The 26,808-nt window shown below is 58.3% G+C and overlaps 2 protein-coding genes across 4 annotated transcripts; both read left to right on the forward strand.

The window, feature by feature from the left end:
- The first annotated feature begins 476 nt into the window (after nt 1–476).
- GCK (glucokinase) lies at nt 477–20,743 on the forward strand. The gene is made up of 13 exons (XM_045089512.1): nt 477–608; nt 6,528–6,618; nt 6,668–6,691; nt 7,413–7,445; nt 13,713–13,877; nt 14,028–14,182; nt 15,146–15,265; nt 16,320–16,415; nt 16,571–16,670; nt 18,097–18,280; nt 19,106–19,261; nt 19,710–19,943; nt 20,123–20,743. The coding sequence occupies exons 1-13, from the start codon at nt 477–479 to the stop codon at nt 20,265–20,267; spliced, it is 1,635 nt and encodes a 544-aa protein (XP_044945447.1). The 3' UTR covers nt 20,268–20,743.
- Nucleotides 20,744–22,931: 2,188 nt separating this feature from the next.
- MYL7 (myosin light chain 7) lies at nt 22,932–25,053 on the forward strand. Of its 3 annotated transcripts, none has more exons than XM_004739474.3 (7): nt 22,932–23,039; nt 23,263–23,376; nt 23,569–23,644; nt 23,886–24,062; nt 24,457–24,535; nt 24,634–24,699; nt 24,885–25,053. In XM_004739474.3, exons 1-6 carry the CDS (start codon nt 23,037–23,039, stop codon nt 24,668–24,670), a joined length of 486 nt encoding a protein of 161 aa, XP_004739531.1. In that variant the 5' UTR covers nt 22,932–23,036; the 3' UTR covers nt 24,671–24,699; nt 24,885–25,053. The 3 variants fall into 3 exon arrangements, with proteins under 3 accessions (XP_004739531.1, XP_004739529.1, XP_004739530.1); XM_004739472.2 differs by having other exon boundaries at nt 22,933–23,039; nt 24,651–24,699; XM_004739473.2 differs by having other exon boundaries at nt 22,934–23,039; nt 23,958–24,062; nt 24,651–24,699.
- Nucleotides 25,054–26,808: the final 1,755 nt, after the last annotated feature.

The following is a 26,808-nucleotide window of genomic DNA, read 5'->3' on the forward strand; positions in this document are numbered from 1 at the left end:
CCTGGAAATCCCGGGTCTGCTTTCTGTCCCTTCGCTTTTGCCTCTTCTGTGTAAACGGAATAATTGAGAACTTCCTCATGTCACCTTGGAAGAAACTGCCAAGTTGCTTTCCAGAGCGAGCCGTGCGCCCTTTGTATTCCCACCAGTGATGTCTGAGGGCCCCCGTAGCTGCGTATCCTCTTCAACTCGTGGTTTTGTCTGTCTTTTAAATTTCATCCATTCTGGCCTCTGTGCAGGGGCATACCCTATGGTTTGAATTTTCATTGCACTGACTGACTAATCATGTGTATATTTTTATGCTCTTATTGAGTATTCTTCAGTGAGGTTTTCAAAATTAGGTGTTGGGTTCTTGTTGAATTTCCAGAGATCTTTATATATATTGTGGGTACAAACCATTTAATTAGACACCGTTTTGCCACAAGGTGAGAGTAACTCTACCAGGGTCCTATTAGGATCTTGGAAGCACTTTCTTACGAATGGGGTTCACAGCCTTTTGCTCCCACCGCCTACATGCTGGCAAGAACCCCTCAGCCATCATGGAGGCCTTCCTAAGCTGCTGCCCCAGCTGGCCCATCCTGTCCCCATTCCTCCAGAGGGAGGACGGCACAGTGAGTAGGAGGAGGTTTGGGTGACAGAACCTCATGTTTGCCGACTGCAGGAGGGATGGTGGACCTCTCTGGGGCTGGTGTCTGTGCCGCTCATGCCATGCATGCATGACCGTCATGACTGTCCCCACAGCCCTATCCCTCCTGGGCTCTGCCTTGTAGCCTCCTTGCCTCTGGTCACTGTGCTGTCACCAGAGACTGGTGAACACTCAGCTGGGTCCCAGCACCAGATCCCTTGCACACAGCCCCTGCCCGACAGGTTTTATCTACTTGTCAGCTCATTAAATAAGCATCTATTAAGACTTGTCATGGGGGATGCCTGGGTGGCTCAGTGGGTTGAGCCACTGCCTTCAGCTCAGGTCATGATCTCAGGGTCGGTCCTGGGATCGAGTTCCGAGTCAGGCTCCATGCTTGGCGAGGGGTCTGCTTCCCCCTCTGCCCGCTGCTCCCTCCACTGGCTTGTGCCTCTTTTCCTCCCAAATGAAAACAAAAACAAAAACAAAAACACCCAACCTGTCATGGGCCAGACCTTGAATCAGACATTTCCGCATCTGTAGTTTTTTAAAACTGGCTGGATCTGGTGTTTCATTAGGGGAAGGTTTTGACATCAGTTACGTTTCTTCTTCTTCTAATCCGCCTGGTCAGGCTTTTCTAGGTCTTCCTGAGTCAGTTCTGGTCATTCATATTCTTTTAAAAATCCTCTGTTTTCTCCAGATTGTACAGGTGTATTGAAGCGAGTCTTCTGTGTAATCGTAAAACTCTTCCAACTCCCGTTCTTGTCACTGAAGTTGTCTGTTGGTGCCCTTTACCCTTGATCAGGTCAGCAAGTGTTTGCGGCTTTACTGTGCTTTCCCAAGAATTGGGTTTGGGGCTTGTCTGTCTCGTTCGTCGCAGGCTTTCTTTGTACGTTTTCTGTATCCTGCGTTTCTTCTCTTACCATTACTGGTGCTTTAATTCTGATTTTCGTTAGGCTTACTTGGTTCTCTGAATGTGTAGGCGTTCAGCACCCTGAGGAGCAAGTTCAGCTTGCTGATTCTGTCCTTATTTTCTCTGTCTGTGCACGTGAGGGTAGGACAAGCTCCTCTGAGCCCCGCTCTGGCTGGCAGCCAGACGCTCAGTCCCCAGCGCACTGGCTCCCGGTTACTCATTTATAAAGGGTCACTAACCCCACCCAGATTGCCGGTTTCGCCCAAAGGCTATTTACAGCAGCCCCACCTGCTGCCTGTGAGTTAGCTCAAGTCGCTTGAAATATGTGTTTCTCCGATTGCCTTTGACACTGCTGGCCCCTCTGTGGGGAATGTCCCTTTCTACCCGCTCCTTCTCCCTCACACACTGCGCTGTAGGAACGAGCCTCGGGAAGCCCCGTGCCGGGAGCCCGGAGCCCCATCAGTGTCATGCACGGCCCCAGACACCCTCCTCGGCCCACATGAGCTTGTGCTGCTTGCTCACCGGTGTCTCCTGCCAGATCGAAGTCCCAGAGAACTAACCACGAGTCCCTCCCGTGACCGGGGACCGAGCACAGATCAGGTACCTGGTAGGGTTAAATACACAGGGTTTCAAGTCCCTTTCCGATCTCCATTTTTGGTCATTGGCACCATCCTTCCGGGGCCTAATTAGGGCATGCTTCATTGCTGTAACCAATGCGCTGAAACAGGAACCGGGTCTCGCTCCCGTGACAGCCAAGAGAAGGTGTCAGCGAGCTGGTGGGGTCTCGCCTCTCCTCCTTGTCTTTGTGCAGCCCAGAAAGACAGGGGACAAGCCAGAAGAGCCGTTCTCTTCTGAGAAGCCTGGACCCAGCAGGGGTGCACTGTTTCTGCTCACGTTTCCAAATGTTTCTCCCTACAAGAACTGCAGGCCAGCCACACGCCTGGCTTTGTAACCCCGGGCGACCTGGGCCCACGACTGGCCGTGTCTGCCACTGTCCACTCCTCCAGCCACCGCGGGTCCATTCACATCTTCCTTCCTTACACGCAGAATGCACCCTAACTCCTCCCCAGAGGCAATGACCCCAGGTTCCGCGCAGTTCCTGCACCAGCTGCAGGAGCAGGCATCTTTGTCTGTCCCTCCTCACTCGTGGGGGAAGCCGCCTGGGCTGCCCATAGCGAACATCTCCCCTGGGGGGAAGGAACGATGAAGAACAGGGAAGGTCATGCCCTGTGGGGACACGTGCCTCCACAGGACTCTGGGTCTTCCCTGCGGGGAAACTCGGCAACCCAGGCCACCGCCCCACCTTGGGACATCCTTCTCCAACCTCCACCCTCCACAAAGGAAAATCTCTTCTTTCTGATAAAGTGTAAGGGCCCAAGGGTTATTCTGTGGCTCGAGACAACAAAGGCGTAGTCAGGCCACAGAACGCTGTCTGGGCTTCCGTGGTGGTCCCATCTGGGGGAGTCAGAGACACGCTCTTACAGTAGAAACAGACCAGATTGTTAGTCATTCTCTCTTTCTGTCATTGTGGTGAAATACGTAAAACATAAAATCCACCACTGTAACCACATTTTACGTGTGCAAGGCAGTGGCGTGAATGACCGCCACGATATTGTGCAACTATCACCGTTTTTCCCAAAAACCTTCTCATTGTCCCAGGCAGAAGCTCAGTGACTCCCCATCCCTCCCCTCGCACTCTCCTGGGAGCCACTGTTCTGTGTACGGTCACCATGAATTTGTCTGTCATGACGTTTTGTCTAAGCAGAATCCTAGAACAGCCGTCCCTGCATCGGGCTTAGGTCACTCCGTGCCATGCTGTGGCCCACATCTCGCATGTTGGGATTTCATGGCTCTTCAGGGCGGAAGAGTGTCTCACTTTGTCTACGCACTCACCTGCTCACAGAGAGTGAGTTCGCTTCCTCCTGTGGCCATTGTAGACGTCGAGCTCTGGTATGCGGGCATGCCGGCATCTGTCGAGTCCCTGGTTTGGGCTCCTTGGGGAATATACGTAGGTGAGCAGTCTCTGGGTGCCACAGTCATGCTGCCCCTGATGTGCTGATGATTTCCACGGCGGCTGGATCAGCCTGCGTTCCCACCAGCAACATCTGTGGGTTTCCCTGTCCCCACAATCTGACCAACACTTCCTTTCATTTTTAACCTAGCCACCCTCAAAGGGTCGAAGTGGTAGTTCCCTGTGCTTTGGTCTTCATTTCCTGAGTGACTAGGGGTGTTCAGCATTTCTTCATGTGCTTCCTTTCCACTTGTCTGTCTTCTTTGCAGAAATTTTCCTCCAGGGGCACCTTGGTGGCTCAGTCAGCTGGGTGTCTGCCCTCGGCTCAGGTCACGATCTCGGGGTCTTGGGATCGAGCCCCACATTGGGTTCCCTGCTCGGTGGGGAGTCTGCACCTCCCTCTCCCTCCCTCTGCTCATCCTCTCTCAAATAAATAAACAAAATCTTAAAAAAGGAGAGAGAGAGAGAGAAAGAAAGAAATTCTGCTCAAATCCTTTGCCCATTTTTAAATTGGGACGTTTGTCGTTGAGTTGTGAGAGTTCCTATTAAACCCTGCACATCAGACCCTGGTCTGACGCAAGATCTGCACAAGTTTTCTCCCACCAGGAAGACCCTGTGGGGGTCTTCTCACCCATCTTGTACAAGTTTTTAATTCTGGATTAAAAAACTAGATGAAGTCCTGTTTATCTCTTTTTGGTTTGGGTATCATGTTTAAGAAAAATCATTGTCAAACTCAAGACCATGAAGATTTACACTTACGTTTTCCTCTGAGAATTTTAGAGTATGAGCTTCTTGAATGTGTACATTAATGTACTTCATCAAGCTTGGGATGTTGTTTCCCCATTATTTTTTCAAATACTTCTTCTGCCCCTTTACATCTCTCAGCGCCTGCTGGGACTCCCACAATACTCATGGTGCTCTGCTTGGTGGCATCCCGCAGGCCTTTTGCCTTTCTGCCAGGCAGCCTGGGAAGTGCAGTGGCCTAACCTTCATGTTCATTGACTCTTTCTTCCACCTGCTCAAATCTGCGGTTGACCTTCCCCTAGCATTTTTTTTTTTTTTTCCAATTCCATTTCAGCTATGGTACTTTTCTGTTCCAGAATTTCTGTGTGGTACCTTCATATAATATCCACTTTTTGCTGTCATTCTCTGTCTGTTCATACATCATTCTCCTCTTTTTAGATCTGAATTTGTGGTTTCCTTTAGCTCATTAAACATGTTTAATTTAATGTTGTTGATTAGTAGTTCCAATGCTTGGGCTTCCTCAGGGAAAATTCCTATTAAATTCTTTTACCTCCTATGGACGAGCCATATTTTCCTCTTTCTTTGTGTGCTTTGTAGTTTGGGGTTGTTGTTGAGAACTTGACATCTGAGGCATAGCAACTCCAGAAGTTGGGCTCTCCCCACCCCGCATAAGGGTTGGTTTTCTTGCTTGCTGAGGGCTGCAGTTGTCCATTTGTATGGTGACTTTCCCAAGAAATTTTCTAAAGGTCTATATTTCCTGTATTTCTTTTTTTTTAATTTTTAAAAATGTTTTTCAAAGTACTTTTTTTTTTTTTTTAAAGATTTTACTTATTTGACAGAGAGAGAGAAAGCAAGAGAGTGAACACAAATAGGAGGAGTGGGAGAGGGAGAAGCAGACTCTCTTCACTGAGTAGGGAGTCTGATCCCAGGACCCTGGGATCATGACCTGAGCTGCAGGCAGATGCTTAACGACTGAGCTACCCAGGTGCTCCCAAACTGTGTATTTCTCACCTATGGTCCCTGAAGAAGTTTCTTTTCTGATGTTTCTGTAGTCAGCCTCTGACCTAACAGAGAATTTCTTAAATATCTATATTAAAAAAAAAAAAAGATACGAGAGAGAGAGAGAGAACATTCAACTGGCATTGTGTATCTCAGGCTGAAATAAAGGAAGCTATGCCCCAAGCCCTCAGGAGCCCAGAACACCAAAAAGCCCTGCCTCCCTCCAGCCAGCTGCTGTCTGGACGTGGGTGCTGTCCCCAGGGCCAAGACAGGGAGTAGGTGTGGGAACAGGTTTGTGCACACTGCTCACTCACAGGCCATCAGTCCCCACTCCTTTCCTCAAGCACTTCCCCCTGCTTGCTCTGACTGTCTCATCGGGCTCCTCAGTTCCCAAATCCTTTAGTCTGATCCTTTTTTCTAAGTAATAGCTGTTTTGCTGGAGGAACTAACCGTGGGGTGTCCTGCTTCACTGTTTTCTGGGACATCGCCTGCATCATTCTCTTTTCAGACAATAAGCCACGCTGCTTTAGGGCAAGGCTGGCGTCGAAGAGACGGGGCCAACTGCCTGTGTCGTTGGAGCCTCCAGAAAGGACCAGCAGGCACAGGCTGGGCATCTGGCCTTAACCTGCCATAGATCCCATGAGCTGGAGGGCCCATGCGCTAAACTCTGACCCAGGCACTGAAACATCCTCCAGTAGCAAAAATAGCTATGAGTTATCGAACAACTTGGATTGCCAAGATCTTATCTGCGCTTTCTGCCAGATCCTCGCAATAGCCCCGCGACGGAGGCACACTGTTACCTCCACTTTACTGACAGGGAAACTGAAGTGCGGAAAATTAGGACTTGTCCAAGCCCTGCAGGCAGCGAACGGCAGTCTGTCTTCAGACTCTGGGCTGGCGACCTCATGCTCTTGTCCTACCCTAGCGGTATCTCGTCTCCTCCACATGGGATCCTGGATAATCCCTTCACTCTGCCTCCCCCTCCCCAGCCAAGATGCGGGGTGCTCCCTCTTCCCTCACTCTTACTCTACCCCTGGCCCTCCCTTGGCTCTGGTCTTGGGGCTTCAGCCCTGACAACTGGCCCCAGGCCTCCAGCGCCACACTGGGCAATGCAGACCTTGGTGGCCATGACCCCCCTTTCCCCTCTCCCTCTCCCCTGAAACTGGGGTCTCTGAACACTCCTAGCCTGGAAGTAGCTCCAGAGGCTCTTTCTTGACCCCTGTGTGTGCTTGGCCCTGTAGGAGCCCCCCGTCTATTGCAAAAGATGGATCTACGAGCACACCCGAAGTCAGGCCAACCCGGGAATGAACCCCAGCCACATCACGCACAGCTGTGGGATCCCTGAAGCCCTTCACTGCAGCGGGCCTCTGTTTCCCCATAGCCAACAACAACCCTAAGCTCCCAGGTCAGCTGTGATCCACATCAAGCGGCAGGCTGGAAAGGCCGTGTGTGGAGGCTGCTGGGTGCCCATCATCATGACCCCCTATGCTCTGCCATCTCTAGGCTGATGTCCTCCTCGCCTCTGTGCCTCACATGCTGGCCACACTGCCTGACACTGTCCTACCCCCAGGTCCCTGGCCCACCTCCCACAGGGCACACCAGTCTACCGTGCAGTGAGCAAACTCTTGCAACACGTTGCTGACCTCTCGGCTCCATTGCATCAGTGTCGGGGAGTGCCGCACGGGGCCCAGCTGGCACTGAGGCCCCCAGGCCTGGAAGGGGTGGGGCTGGCATGCTGGGCTCTCAGGCCCTTTTCTATCCTACTGGAATACGAGGTCTGATAATTTCCAGCTTAACTGTGAACCTCCATCCTTCAGAGTCTGGGCCTCAGAGCTTCTGGGCAGAAATGGCCGATGAGGCGTAATGTTTCTGCTTTGTTAACTTTACTTATTTCTCAGGACACTGGAGTGGCTCTGTCGGTTGAGCGTCCGAGCCTGGGTTTTGGCTCAGTTCATGATCTCAGGGTTGTAAGATCGAGCCCCGTCTGAGGCTCCGTGCTCAGCGTGAAGTCTGCTTGGGAATCTTTCTCCTTCTCCCTCTGTCCCTCCCCCTGCTCGTGTGCTCCCCCCTCCCAAGATAAATAGATTTTTAAAAATATATATTTCTCTGTTACACATTCATTGCAGAAAAACAGGAAATACAGATAAGCAAAAAGGAAAATAAAAGCACTTTTCTTTCCACCATCAGGATAATTACCATTTTGCCCTATTTCCTCCCGCGTGTACTAGATGAGGCACATGTCTATATGACAGAAATGGATCGTGTCTATTTCTGAACCATTTCCCCGCCGTTCAGACACCACCTCGGAACTTCTTGGCTCGAGACAACAGCTTTTATGCTCTTATTTTCCGTAGATCAGGAGTCCAGGTGTGGTTCAGCTTGGGGGTTCTGGCTCAGGGTCTCACGAGGGGGCAGCCTAGGGGCTCTGTCATCTGAAGGCGCAGCTGGGGCAGGTGGGGCTGCTCTCATGGTGGCTCCCTCACCTGCCTGGAAAGCTGAAGCTGAACCACTGGCCGGAGGCCTCAGTTCTTCTCAGTCGACCTCCCCATAGGACCTGACTTTCTTCACGCCATCTTCCCTCTGTCTGAAGAATCCCAGAGAGAGCAAGGTGGAAACCATCTAGCCTCAAAAATCACACTCCGTCATTCCTGCAGGATTCCGTGAGTCACACAGGCCTCCTCAGCATCTGGGGACCACACGGGGGGCAAGTACCAGCGGTGGGGCTCACTGGAGGCCCTGATGGAGGGCGGCCACCACATTCTCTCTGACAGTATGTCAGGGACAACTTTCTCTGCCAGGGGATCGATCTTATTGCTTTTAATGACTCATAACTGTAGCATAATTTATCGAACTGAGTCCCAGCAGTTGGACGTAAGGCTTATGTACCATTTTTTCTTCCCGGAATCTCCACCACTGAACTTGCCAGATTATTTCCTAGAGGTAAATGAAAAAGAAAAGGAAATTGTGCTTGCTGACCTAGTTTCATGAGCAGCCAAGGGCTGAGAAGACCAGCAGGACACAGAGCGAGGTCCCTGGGATCCTGCTCTCTCCCCCCGTCAGATGGGGAGCTCACTATTTACCGAAACATCCCAGGGAAAACATCCTAGGGCCTGGGGAAAGGGCTCTGGGGAAGGATGCTTGCTGGTCACAGTGCAAGCTAGGGAGGGCAGCAGGAGTCCAACCAATGAGAAAGGGGGCCTGTGTGCCCCAGCCCTTGTCCTCTCCAGCCTCCCAGAGGAGAGAGCTGGAGGTTTCTGAGCCTCTTCTCAGGTGCTATGTGCTTGCTCCAGGAGAAGGGCAGCTGCTTCTTAGACTGGTTGGTCCAGAAGGATCCCCACCACCCTACCCCCAATCCAAACCCAGGACAAGACCCATCATGGCACACTTCGGAAAAACGGTGGCTCAGAGCCAGATGCTGGTGGGTCAGTGACCTGTCACAGTGGGTCTGGTGAAGGTGCTTTTGGTCTATTTTAGGAGGGGATCGATCGTGTCAAGGGCTTTCTCTGGGGTGACTACACTGGCCATTGGCGGGAGAGTCTGGCATTCTGTCAGTCCACTGTCTGTACCCAAACCCCTCGCGAGCTCCTGCTAATTTTAGCAGGGCCTTGCAGGTGCCAGCATGTCCCCGTGACAAGTTCACTCCCGCGGGGGCTGGGCCAGGGGCGGGGGGACGCTGCGTGCAGTCTAGCATCCAGAGCGAGCGCTTCTCTGGACCTCTACTGCCCAAAGCCCAAGAATGACCTCCGGACATTTAGAGGCAGGTTTTGATGATTTAGTTTAGAAGCCCTGAGAAGAACAAGCATTTTTCACCTGGGGGTGGCCCTGGGCTGGGGCACAGCCATCAGGGCAGCGTCCCACATCCCTCAGTTTCAAAAACCCCTTCTTTTCTTCCCTGCCCCTCCCCAGTCCCTTGCTCAGCTCTCACTGGCCCAAATGAGGTATTAAGTGCTCCCCACCATTAATCCTGAGGCCTCATCGCCCCAAGGGACACACCCAGGGGAGACGGGAGGGTGGGGGCAGAGGAGGGGAGGAGGGCCCTTTGCAGCCTAGGTCTTTTCCAGCCTCCCCCAGATTTGCTGGGGATTCCCTTGCCACTTGTGCAGCCTGCAGGCAGGGCCCCTCCCCAGGCGCTCCCGGTGCGCTGCGCTCTACTGCGCTTTCCTGCCCCGGCACCTCCGAGGACTGGACAGGTAGACTCGTTCTGTCCCCTCCCCAGAATCTCGGGCACCGGTCCGAAGGCACTAATCCGAAGACCGGGTGCAGAGGGCATGGGCATCACCCCCGGCCTTGGCCCCGCTACACTGGTCAGCCCTGACCCCGCGCAGGTCCCCTTTGCCCTTCAGCCCCACCTGATCCGGTGGCAGGGAGCCCAGTATTTCAGCGGCTGAGGGCCAAGTGCTCCGTGCAGAAGCCCTGGGGCAGCCTGCAGAGGGCAGTCGTGCGACGAGGGGGCCCTCACTTGCACAGGGGGCCTCAGACTCCAGGCTGCAGCCTAGCCGAGCACCTCAGCAGACAGGGTGTCCCCACCTCCCCCAAAACCTACCTCGTGGCCCCTCAGAGAGATAGCGACGGATGCCCAGACAGCCTCGAGTCTGGTAAGGACCCTCCCAGGGCGGGGCACTGTGCTTCCTCCTGGGCACACGGGGTGCTCGGTTTGGCGCCGGAGCCCTGGAAGGTGGCATCCAGGCTAAGGGGCAGCGGTGCCGGTCCCTGACCCCCTCCCCACAGCCCCCTCCTGACACCCACAGTACAGACTCTCCAGAAGCGGTCTGCAGGGGTGGCGCCTTCTAGGGAACTCGCTTGTGGGGCTCCCAAGGCCAGACTATCCCGAGTTTGGGCCTCACACGGCCCTCTGCCCCTTGGTACCCATCTCCCCTCGGCTAACGTTCGTCTAGATGCGCTGAGACCAGGCTCCCGGTTTGCCCGCCCCACCCACCCCACCTCAGCGAGTGGAACCTCTCTGGGGGCCCAGGCATCCGTGTGTACACAGTCCTTACAGCCCCGGACCTGGACACGGTTGTCCGGTATCCAGGCTGGAAGCAATGGGAGGGGTCAGGCTATTTGGATGGGGATGATGGGGACGGCATCGGGAGCATGCCTGCTCCCTGAATACAGCATTCATTGCTTTGGGACGTCCTCCCCGGGACTCAGAAGAAGGCAGGATACTTAGGGGTACCCCTTCGTAACAGATGAGGACAGTGAGGGGAAGGACTAAAGGTGCTTTCTACCCCGGCACAGTCCTGGGCGGCCGGTTCTATATGGAGCCGTGGGCCCCCGAGGACCAGGGGATGAGGTCCCTGTGCAAACGCTGGGAGGACCTGTGGGTTCCAGTGCCCGTCCCAGCGGGGCCAGTGTGAGCCTTAAGTGGGTCCAGCAGCAGCCTGACTCTGAGGCTTCTGGGAACCCGGGTGGCTGTGGACACACAGTCGGTGACCCTGGGGCTCTTGCCCACATGTTCCTGGGGTAAAGGATGCCCGGTCCAGGAGAAGCAGGTGGAGGAGCCCCTATGTCAGGGAGCACTGGGCAGCCTGCCTGGAACCTGGGGGAGACAATCAGGCAAGAGACCTCCCATCTTTAGGTGTAGCCATGAGCCCCAACGGTGTGTCCCGTGACCTCCTGGCAAGTGGGGGTGGGGAGTGGTTGTGGGAAGAAGGGGGATAGGCTCTGAGCTTTGTTTGTTCCCCCAAGGCCTGGCTGGGGGGAGGGGGACAGGGAGCTTCTCAGGGCTCCTTGGGCAGCACCCTGCCCTCCCAGGTCACCCAGGCAGGTCCTTTAGGCCAGTTCGACTGACAGCAGCACGACACTCCCAAGAGACTTACGTGGCTGGCCTCAGGCCCTGAAACGGGGCAGGAGGCAGCCCGGTGGGGTGGGGAGGTGGGGTCAGAGCTGGTGCTCAGGTGCAAACCCAGGTCTGAGCCTCGTGGCACTGTGGGCTAGAGAAGGCAGACCAGAGTGCCCAGCTCCCTCACCGTAAGAAAGGGGGCTCCAACGGCACCTGAGGCCCAGGATGATTACTCATGGTAAGGGAAAACTGGGGGTGCCCCGAGCAGTGCCTGGCACTCGGGGCCTGCTCCTGGGGATGTTCCAAGGACTCTGTGAGGCAGACTCCTACCCCATGACTTGAACCCCACCCATGTCCCCCAGACACATGGCCCTGGGGCTGAGGGGGCTGCACAGGTCAGAGCCCCGTCCTCACAGGGTTGCACGCTGACAAGCTGCATAGGAGGCCCTAATGCACAAGAGGAGGGGGCTTGTCCCCAGCCCGGATGGCGCTCCTCACCACGGGAGGCAAGGGTGCAGGAGGCCAGTGTCAGCCTGGGCCACTAGAGGAACCTCCCAGACCTGGTGTCCCCTGCACAGCCCCCCATGGCCAGGGACAGGCTCCCCGCCACACCCTGCCCAGGTGGGTGGCCTGCCTACAGCCCCAGGGAGAATGCAGAAGTGCTTTTGCAGAAACACTGCCAAAAACGGATTTCTCTGTACGGTGTCTCTATTTCAATGTCGGCAGCAAACTCGAGCTTTTGAGAACATTGTACAGAACAAGTGGGACCCACAGCCAGATGCAGCTATACGGGCAGGATGGAATCATCTCACCCTTCCAGTCCTTCCACTCCTGTGGTGTCCCGGCAGGAGTGGCACGTCCCCAGGCAGATGTAGGGTCTTCCTGAGTCCCAGCACTGCGAGCCCTTACATGCTTCCGGGACCCTTCCTGTAGAACGAGTCCTTGTAGAGAAACAGCTAGGTTTAGGAAATTAAATATTGCCCTTTCACCTGGTGGTTTGACTTCCTGTGATTTCTGGGGTTCCACAGAAGGGTCTCTGTGGCCCGGGAGCCGGCAGAAGGGGTTTTCACCCACTGACAGCGGCAAGGACCCACGGTGGGCCTGGACACAGAGGGCGAAGCCTTTGGCCCAGAGCCCCTCATGAGTCTCGGGTCACGGCCACCAAGAGGGCAGCCACAGCAACTGGGCGAGGCATGAGGTTGGACTGTCATGCTGTCTGCATGGCTCTTGGTGACAGTCTGTGCTATCTTACATCCCATCCCTCTGGACAGTTTTGTCCCCGTCGAGATGCCCAGCAGCCTCTCGGGGCCCTCAGGCAGCAAATCCCCTGTGCTCAGCTGGATGCAGGCTATGAGGCACAGCTCCCAGGAGACTTCTGCAAGCCTGGGCTCTTCTCGCAGCCGATGAGGCCATCTCTTCCCAGTGAACCGAGATGGCCAGCGTGCGCAGGGCGTGGCACATTAGCAGAATTCTGCGACTGTTAATGTCTCTACTCCTTGCTGGTAAATTTTACATTTGAAAGCTTGTGAAAGATAAGACAGAGGGGGCCAGCCTGTGGCCATGGGCCCCTGAGAATGGCCTGGATTGCTCCACCAAGGAGGAGGCCGTCCCAGGGCTATGCCCCCACTGGGGCCCAGAGCTGCAGACTGGCTTGGCAAACACTGGCATCTGGTTCTGTGTGTTCTGTCTGTGATGGTCAGCCCCATCCCTTTGTGACCTTCCTTAGGTTTAAACTTTAAGTGCAGGGACATGGTCCCTAAGGAAGGACCTGTATCTTAGGAATGCTGTCGGCTACAGGGAAGTGGCTTGAAACCTGGCTTAACTCCGGCTTCCACTGATTCACGTTTGCTCCCACAACCAGCATGTGGAGGTGGGAGGGCCCAGAGCTGGCCAGTGCGTCAGGGCCAGGCTGCTCTGCCCCTCTCCGTCATCCCTCCCACCGACAGCCCTGACTCCTCATTGTCACAGGACAGCTACTGCGGTGCCAGCCATCACACCCATTGCACTCTTACTCTGCTGTGTTCATAGTTACAGGGGCACTGACTTTCTAGGGAAGAGAAGGTCCTGCTAAAATCAGAGTTCTCTTTCCCTATCATTGGCCAGAACTGGGCCACGTGCCCGGCACGAAACCAGATCACCAGCAAAAAGGCACAGGATAGCTGTGCTTGGCTTGACCAGGTTGTGGGCTGTACCCTGGGCTGGGGAGGGGCTGCCTTTCTCAAACAGGGTCCATTTGTACACAATGGCCCACGCACTCCCTCGGCATTAATTCTGGCGGGAGAATGACCCAATCTCTGTGACAGGCCAGCCACCCCCTGACCTCCAGACAGGCTCTTCCCACCCCGTCTCACCCACTCTCCTGGTCAGCATGGCAGGGACCCTACAGTGGGCATCTGAGCTACAGGGAGGGGTGGCCGCATCTGCTGCTGCCCCTCCCCGTCCAGCATGCCTCAGGCCACACGTGTTTTGGGGCTGCCCTTGGAGCTCTGCTGTTCTAGGTTTTTGGCTGGTTTATGGGGAATTCGAACAGAGCGGTCATCTCGGACCCAGGGCCAGGGCGCAAAGGAGCCCCCGGTGTGTGTGGGGCCCTGTGAGTCAGGGCATCCAGGCCCCGGCCCCACGCGGCTGCTCCACCGCCCCGCACAGGCCGAGCAGATCCTGGCAGACTTCCAGCTGCAGGAGGCGGACCTGAAGAAGGTGATGCGGCGGATGCAGACGGAGATGGCGCGGGGCCTGCGGCTGCAGACCCACGAGGAGGCCAGCGTGAAGATGCTGCCCACCTATGTGCGCTCCACCCCGGAGGGCTCAGGTTGGCCAGCGGCGGGCAGGGAGGGCCCCCGGGGCTTTGCTTATGGCTCGGACCTCTGATGCCCCCACTCCCTTCTCTTCTTCTCTCCCTGGACTTGGGGTCCTGCCGGCCAGAGCCCCAAGGCTGATGCCCTTCTCCCTGTGGCTGCAGAAGTCGGGGACTTCCTCTCCCTGGACCTGGGCGGCACCAACTTCAGGGTGATGCTGGTGAAGGTGGGGGAGGGCGCGGAGGGGCAATGGAGCGTGACGACCAAGCACCAGATGTACTCCATCCCCGAGGACGCTATGACCGGCACCGCGGAGATGGTGAGCAGCTGGGCCAGAGCCAGGGGCTGCAGGCCGGGGGACCGGGGTCAAGTCTGCACAGGATCTCTGAGCTCACCAGTCCTGGTGGGAGGGCCCTGCTATCTACCAGGGCCAGGGGCACCCACGGGCAGGACAGCCAACCAGCCTCAGAGGGCCCAGGGAGGCAGCTGGCCCCAGCAGGTCACCTCCCTGCTCTGTTTCCCAGACGGCTCAGACATGTGACAGGGCGGCAGAGAGAATGTGCTGGTCCAAGCAGCCCATGCACACTGCCTTCTCCCTGTGTGTCCCCCGCAACCTGCTACCAGCAGGGACACCAAGCATGGTGACAGCAGTCATAATGTCTGCCCAGGCGGGAATGCTACCCTGCCCGTGGGGAGGGCTCAGGAGAGGGTACAGAGGTACAGAAGTACCACAACCCTGGGAGGTGGGCAGAGGCAGAACCCATCCCCTGGGGGCCAGGGTTTCAAGGAAGGAGTCCCGGGGCAGCCTGGTCCTCACCACACCCCTGCATGCAGTCAGACTGGCCATGAAGCAGCAGGGCTGGTGTGGACGGTGCGGCCAAGTGGGGAGTGTGGACGATCAGCAGGGTGTGGAGGAGTACCTGGGGCTGGGCCAGGCCCATACAAGCAGGGTAGGGGCCAGTCCCCAGCAGGACCAGGTGTGGGCAGCCAGGACACCTGGAGGCAGCGAAAGCCACTCTGGGTGGTAGAGACAGAAATCTGGGAAGTGATGGCCACAGCTGTGCCTCTGTCCTAAGTCTGTGGCTGGACGTCACGGGGCCCAGCGGGAGGGATAGGCCGACAGCACACAGCTGGGCTAGGGACCAGGCCGGTCCTAGAGTGGTACTGTCCCAGCGGCAGCAGCACTCAGGCCAGGGGAGCCGAGGGTAGGCGGGGAGGCTGTGCTCTCCTGGGGCCCACATGGGTGCTGTGGCCAACGGCCCGCTCGTGGCCTGTCTTCCAGCTGTTCGACTACATCTCCGAGTGTATCTCCGACTTCCTGGACAAGCATCAGATGAAGCACAAGAAACTGCCCTTGGGCTTCACATTCTCCTTCCCTGTGAGGCATGAAGACATCGACAAGGTAGGGCCAGGTCGGGGTGGGGGGTGGACGCGTTCCCCAGAGAAAGATGCCCCAGGAACTCCCTGAGGCTTCAAATGCGACCCCATGTCAGGAAAAGCCTTGGGCTCAACCCGTGGCTCTGTCACTGGCCTGCTGTGGGACTTTGGGAAACAGAGATCCGGCTGGTTCTGTTTGCCCGAACCAAAGAGCCCCTGAGGCCAGCAGAATTGTCCCCTGCCGCAGATCGGGCACAGACGAGCAAGCGGGAGGAGGGCGCTGGCAGGCCAGCACAGCTGTGTGACGCTGGGCCACCAGTGTGGGCAGCAGGACTGGGCTGGGCCAAGGCTCCACCCGCCACCATCCCCCCCGCCCCCAGACACACACACACACACACACACACACACACACATGCACACATGCACATTATCCATGCACACGGACATGCAGAAGTCAGCCGCACACGCACCTGAATGCACACACAGGTCAATCATATATACATGTCTACCCGTCACGTTTACATGTAAGGACACATGCACACATGTGCGTGCATTATATACGCATGTGCACACACCAAGGCTGTGTGTGTGTGCGATGAGCACACGCACACAAGCGTTTATGTATGTACACACATCAATTACACACATATGTGTGAATTACACACACACGTCTATGCACATCAACTGTGAATGCACACAACATACACATGACCTCTCAGAGAGACAGCCTGTGCAGGGCCCCTTGGTTCTCCATGCCCGGGCCACACAGCGCACAAAGGGCAGCAGGGGCAGGCCGTCCAGGGGCCCAGGGAGACCCTCCAGGAAGGGGCGATGCCACTGTGCCTTACCATCTTCCTGTTGGGTGTACTGCAGGGGAGGGACCCCAGCCTTATACAGGCGAGTGTCCGGACCTCGTCCTCACTCTGGGTGATGCCCCGGGCTTTCCCCTGGAACCGCTCACGTGGGCTGGAGGCCAGCCCCTCAGGAAGAGACGTATTCGGACAGAGTCGCCTCCGCCACTTCTCAAAGCACAGTCCAGCTGAGCGGGGTGCCTCACCCTGCCCCTCCTCTCCTCTCAGGGCATCCTCCTCAATTGGACCAAGGGCTTCAAGGCCTCTGGAGCAGAAGGGAACAACATCGTGGGGCTCCTCCGTGACGCCATCAAACGGAGAGGGGTGAGGCACCCCATGACCGCCCTCAGAACCTCCCTCCCCTCTGGCCACGATGCCAGGGACAGCCTCCTGGGCGACCCTCCCCACTCCGGACGAGCCTGAAGCAGCCCGAGCCAACACCCCAGCCCGATCACTATTGCCTCTGGGCCTCTTGGCAGGACTTCGAAATGGACGTGGTAGCGATGGTCAACGATACAGTGGCCACCATGATCTCCTGCTACTACGAAGACCGCCGGTGTGAGGTCGGCATGATTGTGGGTAAGGACTCACGCCCGGCTCTGTCGCCCTGAGGCGTGAGGGCCAAAAGTCCTGGGCCATGGGCAATGGTCAGAGCAGGGCTCCAGTGCCAGGCGTGGACCCCACAGGTGGCAGGATGTGGGGTGGTCTTGGGGAGAGGTGGGGGCGTCCTGACTGTGGCTAGTATATCGAACACTCACAAGTCTCGGCATCAGAGGACACACTGGCTACAGGTCTGCAGGACCCATTGAGATTTAACTATATTCCCCTCGCTGATAAATTGACCAAACCGGACTGATGTGTCCCCGTAGAAGAGGACAAGCATAGGTGACATCATCCCCTTCTAGACGGTCTTCCTGTCCCCGTCCGAAGTGAAGGCCAGGAAGGGAGTGTCACCGGCCCCGGCAGGCCTCAGCCCTTCCCAGGAGCTCTTGAGGGTCCAGAGTGGGAACTGAGCACGGCTCCCATCTGGTCAGTCATCTCCTGAACATGCAGCTGCCGACTCTGGGCTCCGGCTCCCTAGAAAGTCAGTGGTGAAGTCATTTGCCCTGCGGGGCCCCCGAGAGCCGGCTCTCACAAACCTGTCTCCCGCGGCACACACTGGCCTCATGCCGTCCTCCTCTCACTGCTCACATCTCCTTGTTCCATGTTCGACTTTCCGACAGAAAGCCGTCTCCAAATTCACCGCCTAAACGCGAGCGGCAAGAGCCCGCTTCCCAGTGGGCTTCCCAGCTGTAGGGCCGCAGCTCCCCGAGACACCCTGTCTTGGTGTTTGGGCTCTGCAGCCCTTGCCTCAGGCATAGCCCCGCCGGAGCAGAAATGGCCGAAGCTGGCCTGATCTCACCTCTGCCCTGCACTCACTCTGCTCAGTGCTTAAAAACAGGATAACAACCAAGATCCCCAAAATGGGCAAATGCCCATCAAAGTCTGGATTTCTGGGGCTTTCTCTGTCTCTGTCACTTTCTCTCTCTCTCTCTCTCTCTCACACACACACACACACCAAAAAAACTGGACGACCCTGCATCCCTGGACCTGCATTGTGCAATGGACTCTGTAAATTACAATGCCCCCAAAACAGGGCCCAGAACAGAAGCTCAAGCACATGCATGTGAAGTGCCAAAAAACAAGACTGCTGCGTAACCGAGATAAAACCATGCACACCTGTAGTTGGCAAAGCACCTTGCCCTGTTTCACTCTGTCCTCCCAAGTACCCGGGTAATAACAGCCCAGAGGGATGGGCTCATTAATGGGGAGGTCATGCAGCAACCAAGGCTCCTTCCCACTTCGCCATGCCAGGCAGTGGTGGGTGTGGCAGCAGGGAAGCCGAGAAACCAGGGCCATAGGGGGCTCTGCGGGGGTGCAGGTGGAGAGACTCAGGAGAGGTGGGCGCCCAGGACTGCACCTGCTCCCCCTGCTCCCCCGCCCCTCACCCCTGCGGCCCCCACAGGCACAGGCTGTAACGCCTGCTACATGGAGGAGATGCAGAATGTGGAGCTCGTGGAAGGGGACGAGGGCCGCATGTGCGTCAACACTGAGTGGGGCGCCTTCGGGGACTCTGGGGAGCTGGACGAGTTCCTGCTGGAGTACGACCGTGTGGTGGACGAGAACTCCCTGAACCCCGGCCAGCAGCTGTAAGGACCAACCGCGGGGCTCCCCTTCCCACCCGCTCAGGCAGGCAGATAAGGGGCTTGTTTCTAAAGGGCTCTGTGGAAAAGCAAACGACAATCCTTTCTCCAGAGCTGGTGCCTCCCCCTCCCGCTAGGCGCCCCTGTGAACCCGACACAAACACAAGGAGGTTTGGTCCCCAGAAAGAGGGTCTGTGGGTCGATGGGCCAGGATCACGGGTCAGGTGGCCTAGCCGGTGACCACTTCAGAGGAAGGCTCAGACACCCCCAGTGAGTGCTCACAGCGTTCAGCCCAGATCTCCCTGGAGTAGACACCTGTTCCCCGTCACCGCTCCTCGAAACGCCGCGGGCTGATCTGAACGGCTTGAGAACCAGCCCCGGGAAGCTCCCTCCGTCCAGCGAGCCTAAGGAGCCCTGTAGGCTCAAGCCTTCCTGCGCTCTGGCTCCTTCGCTGGGCTGGTGGGATTCCGTGCGCGCAGAGACGAAGACGTAGGGCGCGCTTCTGCCCCGTAGGCGGACTCCAGGAGCCCAGGACCCCAGCAGGCACCAGCCCCTCTGAGCCTGAGCTCCCCGCTCCATGCGGGTCAAGGAGAACAGCACCCACCGTGGGGCCGTGGGAAATGGCGTGGGCTGGGCGCGGGGCCGCAGCCTGGACGGACGCCCTGCAGTAGGGCACGTTCGGTCCGGAGGCCCCGGAGCGCTTCCTAACCTTGAGTTTTACTTGACGTAAATGAGAGTAGGCGCGCACCGGGTCTGGAAGCGGGGTGTCGCAGTGCCCTACCTGGCCTCCTCGTAGCCGCGCGTGGGGTGACCCAGCCACCCTCCGTGCAGGTACGAGAAGCTCATTGGCGGCAAGTACATGGGCGAGCTGGTGCGGCTCGTGCTGCTCAAACTCGTGGACGAAAACCTGCTTTTCCGCGGGGAGGCCTCGGAACAGCTGCGCACGCGCGGTGCCTTCGAGACACGCTTCGTGTCGCAGGTGGAGAGGTGCGCTGGGCACTCGGGGCAAGGGGCGGCGCCGAGGCGTGGGCGGGGCCGAGGCATGGGCGGGGTCCGGGCGAGGGTCCGGGCAGCGCGTGGCCCGCAGGGGAGCACGCACCCGGGCCCAGGGAGCAGCCCACTTGCCCCCTCCGTGGCTCCCCACCGCCGTGGAGATCGTCCCACTTCGTCCACGCCCCAGCCCCAAGGCGCGCCAGGGTCGCCCAGGGTAGAGCGGAGGGCCTGGGCTTAGAGCGAGGCACAGTGACTGGTAACTGCTGGTCCTTGGCGGAATCGGACCCGCTGCCGTGCGGAGTCCCAGCCCCGCCTTCGCCTGGGTGAGGTGGACAGGCGGAGGGGAGGGGAGGAGACCTCCTCCATCGAGGTTGGAGTAGGGGTGGCCCGGGGCCGAGCGACCCTACCTTCCAGCGACAGCCCCCCCCCCCCCGCCCCGCAGTGACTCTGGCGACCGCAAGCAGATCTACAACATCCTGAGCACGCTGGGGCTGCGGCCCTCGGCCACCGACTGCGACATCGTGCGCCGCGCCTGCGAGAGCGTGTCCACGCGCGCCGCGCACATGTGCGCTGCGGGGCTGGCGGGTGTCATCAACCGCATGCGCGAGAGCCGCAGCGAGGACGTGATGCGCATCACCGTGGGCGTGGACGGCTCGGTGTACAAGCTGCACCCCAGGTGAGCCCCCGCGGTGGGTCGGGCAGCCCCTCGTGCGCCTCGGGCGGAAGGCGAGCGGAACCCCCGGGTTTTCCCCGGGGGCCCCTCTGGGCTTACTGCTCCAAACTGCTGCGGGGGCGGAGAGGGGCGGGGGTCTGCGCGAGCAGGGGGAGGAACGGCAGCCCTGCTTCCCCTGTCAGCTTCAAGGAGAGGTTCCATGCCAGCGTACGCAGGCTGACGCCCTTCTGCGAGATCACCTTCATCGAGTCGGAGGAGGGCAGCGGTCGGGGCGCGGCGCTGATCTCCGCCGTGGCCTGCAAAAAGGCCTGCATGCTGGGCCAGTGACAGCGGAGGCCATTAGGCAAGGAGGAAGCAGTGGCTCGCTGGACCTGGGCCCCAGGAGATGTGCTCCCCACGGATGCCCCCACCCTCGCCCAGGAAGGAGGTATCTCTTTGTAAGGACCCTGGACGCCTCCCATCCCCACTGCCTCCCCAAAAGATGGGGAAAGGCCCATGGGGGATTTCCGGGCCCTGGCAGGCCTCTTGTCTCAGAGGCGGTTGGTGGGACAGCCCTGGGCCCTGACTGGGTTTGGGGCTGCAGTGAGCAGGCATGGAGATCCCACAAAGTCCCTCACCTGCGTGACTGGAATCAAGGACCCGGAAGGGAGTTGCTCACTCAAGACTTGGCTGCATGTCCACACTGCCTCCTCTTGGAGCCTTCAGCCGGACTCAGCCTCGCCGGGGCCTGCTCTGGATGCTGCGGGCCCCCACCTCCGCCCCTGCCTGGGAACTCAACCCCCTGGGGAGGCAGCTGACCTGGCCAGACCTAGAGTGGGGTTCCACAGGGGGCCAGAGGCTGCCGGTCACCCAGGCCTGGCTGTTTTCATGCCTGCTGGGGACCGGGAAATGGAAGAGGACCGGCTCCACCCTGGAGGCTGCTTGTACCCCGAGGCCTGGAGATGGTGGCCTTGCTGCTCTCCTGCCACCATCCATGAGTGGTTTGTGGCTCTGGGATGGTCCCTTCCAGGTGGTACAGGACACAGAGCCCCTATAGCCCCTGTGTGCCCAAAGGGACCCAGGATGAGGAGGACCTCTCCCCTCACACCCCCGAGCAGGCCTGGGAGCACCTCCGTGGTGGGGTCCTGGGCTCCCCCAGGGCTGACGGGGAAAGAGAGGTCAGCACTCAGCACGCACGGGGCCACCCAGGCTTCTCTTTTCTCACAGACCTCTGTGCGACACCAAGCTCCCACATCCAACCTGTGACTGTGTGGTTTTTTAAATTAAATGTTTTAAAAGTTTGGAATGTGGTGTTGACCAGTGTCCTTTGATCTCTGGGCATAAGGGCAGGGGAACAATATGGAGACATGGTCACATGTGCACAGACGTTCCACAAGCCTTGGTGTCTGGAAATTCACCATGCCCTCCAGCCAGCTGTGCTGGGGAACGTGAAGGGACACACTGGGCTGTGGGAACAGAGGTGGCCGCAGCAGGAGGGTGGTTGGACACACCAGCTTGGCCTGGCCCCTGGCTGGCCATCTGCGGGATGTGCGTGGGGACCCGCAGGCTCTGATTGCCTCTGGGAGTGCCTGGGAAGGAGTTGGGGGCCGGGGTGCTGCTTTGGGAGGTGGGACAGGGCTGGTCTCCGCCGGAGTCCCCTGGAGCCACTTGGGTTGTGACAGTGATAGGAGGAGAGGAGGGTGATTGTCGAGGTCCTTCCAGGGGCTCCTGGGTGACGTGCCTGCTCTGAGTTAGCCAGGCCAGGCCTGGCACCCTCTCTCAGCTATACCCCCTTATGTGTCACGTTGTGGGGTTAGAACATACGCGCTCTGTGATGAGAGGAACCACGGACCTGCAGTGACTATTTGATTTGGAACTCACCCCAGAGCTGTGGCTTTGAGACATTCTCTGGTTTTTCCGGGTGTCCTATGGAGGACTGGAGCAGAACATCTTAGGTCTCCTGAATCTTGGTTATGCACTGGGATGTCACGCAAGGGTCTGGTTACCCCACAGCAGTCCTTCGGTCTCGGCATCCGTGTTGGACCCCGTGTTGACGTAAGCTACTTTTAAGTCCTTTTCCCGGCTGTTCGGAGGCTGCTCTTGATTTTTTAAGTTCCCTTTGAGGGTACGTTATATATTTTACAGATTTCATTTCCGGAGAGGGAAGGAGGTATCGTCAAACTCTTTTTGTTGCACATAAGAGGCCTGGGGTCTCATGGACCACCCAAACGCCTGCTCTACCAGCTTGCCTCTGCATTGTTTCCCCCAGGGGCAGGGCGCAGTTGCAAAGAGCCCGGTTCCAGGGTAGGGAGGACAGCCAGTGGGCCCTCTCCTCTGCCCCGGGTTCCAGAGGGCAGCCAGTGGGCCCATGACGTCTGTTCTAGAAGGTCCCCAGCCCCCGGCCCTTCTCGGGGCCCTAAAGGAGCAGGCAGGCCTGCAGCAGAGTGGGGTGAGCCTGGGGCCCACAGTGGAGCCGCACATGAAGGACTCATGACCACTTTCTTGGGGATCCAAGGGGATGCTTGGGGTGCAGGTCATGCACCGTGTTCCAAACACGCCTCGCACACAGGTTCACTTGGGGCCACAGTCAGCTCAGGGCTACCTTCTGCCCTCTGTCAGAGGGGCCAGAGGCCAGGGCCACTGTCCACCCAAACTCTGGGAATCCCTGGGGGTCTCAGGCCAGAGCCCATCTTCAGAAATACCCATTGCCCTTCCCAAGCCCAGTAGAAGCCTCAGGCCAGTCCTCTGCACACTGTCCTCTTGGACGGGGCAGGTTCTAGACTGGACCTGAAGGAGGGACAGTCAGGTGGGGTAATACAGGAGACTTCTCATTCGGAGCGATACTTCATTCAGCCCCCAGAGCGGCGGAGAGCTGTGAGCCTGTGAGCTCTGCCCTTGGGAGCCGTTGCTGCTGGATGGGTGGACATCTGGATGTTAGACATCAGGGGGCCCGAAGGTCACCAGGAACGTGGCTGGAATCTGCCTGGGGCCCCAGCAGGGCTGCCAAGTTTGGGCTTGTTCTCTCTTCCTGCCCTTATTTGGCACTCCAGGTGATAAGGCTGAACCGTAAAAGGGGCTGGGGGCCCCTTGCAGCAAGCCGGCTGCCACGGAGAGAGGATGGTGAGTGCCGGGGGGTAGCCAGAAACCAGCAGGCTCCCAAGTGCTGTCCTGTAGGCTGGGGAACGTCTCTCCTCGCGCTGGGCCTGGAGAGGGGGTCTCCAGAGGTGGGAAGAGGAGCCGGGCATAGGAGTGCTCTCCCGGGAGTGCTGGGGAGGTGTGCGTGGGAAGGGAGGAGTATTTGGGGAGCCAGGGAAAGGGCCCCTCCCCACCTACAGTGTTGCAGGCCAGCAGGAAGGCGGGGACCCGGGGCAAGGCTGCGGCCACCAAGCAGGCCCAGCGAGGCTCTTCCAATGTGTTCTCCATGTTTGAGCAAGCCCAGATCCAGGAGTTCAAGGAAGTGAGTGCCCCTACCCCAGTGGCCTGGGACCGGTCCTGACACCCACCCTACCTATACCCCCTCTTCTCGGTACTCGGTACTGGGCATCCCGGCCCCTCCCGGTCCTTCCACCCTCCAGGACCCCTCCCCACCTTCGGCCTTCCCCTGGGTGGGGGCTGTTCCCTCTGAAGGATGGTGCCCCCCACCACCCAGGCCTTCAGCTGCATTGACCAGAACCGTGACGGCATCATCTGCAAGTCAGACCTTCGGGAGACCTACTCCCAGCTCGGTGAGTGCTTTCGCCTTCCCCTGCTGGCAGAGGAGGGGGCGGCTGCTCACACCAGGGAAGCAGCTCCGGCTCAGGGGGCTGGTGGGAGACCCACTGAGAAAGCACAGGTCCCCTGGCCAGTGCCCATCTCCCTCCTTCCCTGCTCCCACCACCCTCCCCATCAGTCCTCTCGCTCACACACACCTCCCCTGCACTGGCCACAGCTCCCCATTGCTTCACGCTTCTCCACGTCCTGTGGCAGGGAAGGAGCGGCCGGCCTGGGCGGGCGGGGAGGCTGGCCGCCCGTGTCCATCCCATGCCCCGTTGCCGCCAGGGAAGGTGAGCGTTCCGGAAGAGGAGCTGGATGCCATGCTGCAGGAGGGGAAGGGCCCCATCAACTTCACCGTCTTCCTCACGCTCTTCGGGGAGAAGCTTAACGGTCAGCCCGGGGTGGGGGGGGGGGTGTTGGGTCTTACGGCCCGGAAGTCGCCTGAGCCCCTCCCGAGCCCCACCCAGGCCTCTACTAGACTCTCCCTGGCCAAGGCCCACCCAGGGCCCATGGAGCTCTCCCCTACCTCCTCGACCCGTGGGCACTGGTCACCCCGGTCCCCCTGTCAGCCTCACTCCAAAGTCCCAAATCCCGGTCTCCCAGCCAGGCTACTCCAAGGGGAGGTGGTCCTAACCTCTCTGGGCCCCAAGGGCCCTCTATCGGGACACACCCTCTCTCCTCTCCTGGGATGGGACAGGCCTCCTGCACCCCGGGGGCCTCCTGGGTGGGGGCTGAGAGGCCAGGGGCACCGGTGCTCACCTGCTCCCCCCACCCGGGCTCCCAGGGACGGACCCCGAGGAAGCCATCCTGAGCGCCTTCCGCATGTTCGACCCCAATGGCAAGGGTGTGGTGAACAAGGATGAGTAAGTGTGCAAGAAGGGGCACAGAATCCGCCGGGGGACCCCAGGGGAGGGCGGCCACCTGGGCCGTGGGAGCCTTCATAGCCCCCTGACCAGGCCAGACTTTGGCTCTCCCCAGGTTCAAGCAGCTTCTCCTGACCCAGGCAGACAAGTTCTCTCTGGCTGAGGTGAGCATTCTGGTTCCTTCGAGGCCCTCCCCTCCCCTTCACAGGGCTCTTAGCCGCAGGGCACTGGGCTGGGAGTCATTGGGGAGGGTCTGGGGTCACAGGTCTCCCTCGGGTCACGGGTCACCCCTGCTGGCCACCGCAGGCCCCCCAGCCCGTCTGCCTCTGACCACAACCCCCCCCCCCAGGTGGAGCAGATGTTCGCCCTGACGCCCATGGACCTGGCGGGGGACATTGACTACAAGTCTCTGTGCTACATCATCACCCACGGGGATGAGAAGGAGGAGTGAGCTCGGCACAGCTGCGACTTGGGGCCGGCCCTTGGGGACACCACAATAAATGTGTTTCCCAATCACACCTGCAGTAGTGGCCTGTCTGGAACGGATGGGGTGGGGGCCAGCAGGGGGAGCGGAGGGGCCCAGCCACTCGACAGCTCAGCTCGGGCCACCCTGGACTGCTCCACGACGGTGGGCCAGCGTGTGCCCACTTTACGGGTGAGGACACATCTAGGAGATGGACTGCGGGGCTTTGATGGCCTCCACCAGGCCTGCACCAGCCATGTGGGGGCCCTGCGCTCCACATCCATTCTGCTAAGGGCCCTGCCGGTGGGCCCCTGCACGTGTGTGTGCGCGCGCGCGCGCCCACGCATGCTGGGCCCCATGTGGAAGACACAGGGGCCCATCCAAAAACACAAACTTACTTCATTTTGGAAATGCAAGCAAGGTACACACCAGAGCACGTGCAGACTTGCACGCTTCCAAAGGAGAGAGGAAAAGGTCTGGCAGTGGCAGAGGGCGTGGGGGTGTGGTAAAGGCTGGAGAGAGGGAGAGCCTTTCTCTGGAAAGGACAGTTGGTGTCCCATCCCCCACCCCCCATCTGCAGAAACCAGGGTGTGGAGGGGACTTGGCTTATCTCAGGAACTGGAGTGCAGCTGGAAGGGAGGAGGGAGAGAGGCCGTCCCTGGCACAAAGTCAGACCTCCCCTCCCCCAACCTGGCTGCAGCTGGGAGGTAGGAAGAGCTGGGGAGCAGAACACCTTCCTTCCCTGAAGGCAAGCAAAAGGAAAGGCATTTTCACCTGGAGAAGTGTTTGGTCTTTGTTTTTATCTGGGACTTGACAAATTTAATTACAACGCTGAGACTTGAAATTCAAAGTTCTAGCACTTTCTCATACTGACTCATGATCAGGAAAGTCCTGTAGCTGCCGGAGCAGGGATGGGGTGGGGGGTGGGGGGGACAGGGACACAACCAGGCCAGCTTATGAGCCTCCATTTGCACCTGAGTTCTGCTTGTTCAACAAACTGATTTCAGAAAGTCAGGCATAATTTAAGCCTCTGCAGAGAAACGTGAGACCCAGCGGACGGCTCACAGGTGTCTTCATGCAGAGCAGAGCAGAACCGCTGCCTGGTTCTGTGGGGCTTCTGTGACCTCCTCGTCATCTTTAAGTCGTAGGCGACCAACAAGGCCACAGGTTCCTGTCCCTAGACCTGCGACCACCTTGGTCTCCCCCTTCTCTGCAGAGGAAGCCAGCTTTGCATCTGTGTGGAGAGCAGCCTCCTTCCAGCGTCCCTGAATGGGTCCCTTGACCCTGAACACATGGGTCTGAACTACAGAGGGCCACTTACATGCTGACTTCTTCCCGATAAATACAAGACAGCACTACATTCCCTCCTCGTTATGGTGTTCTGGATGCTCTATTTTCCCGGGCTTCCTTTATGGCAAGAACGCTGGGCACGACACACATATCACAGAATGTGCAGAGACTGACCACTCGTTATTGGTCCTCTCAGAATTAACAAGTACATAAAATCTGGGTTGTTGTTTTAAGATTTTATTATTTGAAAGAGGGGGAGTGACAGGCAGAGGGAGAAGCAGGCTCCCCACGGAGCAGGACCACCCCCCCACCCCGACCGCCCCGCCATTCAAATCTCCAGCCCAGGAGCCCAGGATCATGACAGAGTGGATGGCAGACGCTTCACCCCGAGCCCCTCAGGTGCCCTGAGTACCTAAAACCTGTGACAGGTGTTCACTACATATCTGTATGCAAGTTACAATTCTGTTTTCCAAAGTTTTCTTTTCTGCCTCCTGCTGTAGTTATCTGGTAAGGTTAATAC

This window comes from Mustela putorius, unplaced genomic scaffold (assembly GCF_011764305.1).
Source record: "Mustela putorius furo isolate JIRA1106 unplaced genomic scaffold, ASM1176430v1.1 tig00003845_pilon_pilon_pilon, whole genome shotgun sequence".
Taxonomy (NCBI): domain Eukaryota; kingdom Metazoa; phylum Chordata; class Mammalia; order Carnivora; family Mustelidae; genus Mustela; species Mustela putorius.

Excerpts from the sequence above, each read along its gene's own strand:
- MYL7 (XM_004739472.2), top strand. Across the intron at positions 23,645-23,885 it reads GGAGACCTACTCCCAGCTCG|GGAAGGAGCGGCCGGCCTGG; the intron begins GTGAGTGCTTTC and ends GTCCTGTGGCAG. Across the intron at positions 24,536-24,650 it reads GGTGTGGTGAACAAGGATGA|GTTCAAGCAGCTTCTCCTGA; the intron begins GTAAGTGTGCAA and ends GGCTCTCCCCAG.
- GCK (XM_045089512.1), top strand. The coding sequence starts at position 477 with ATGGGGTTCACAGCCTTTTGCTCCCACCGCCTACATGCTGGCAAGAAC. Across the intron at positions 6,619-6,667 it reads CAGCCACATCACGCACAGCT|CCAACAACAACCCTAAGCTC; the intron begins GTGGGATCCCTG and ends GTTTCCCCATAG. Across the intron at positions 7,446-13,712 it reads ACAGATAAGCAAAAAGGAAA|AGGCCGAGCAGATCCTGGCA; the intron begins ATAAAAGCACTT and ends ACCGCCCCGCAC.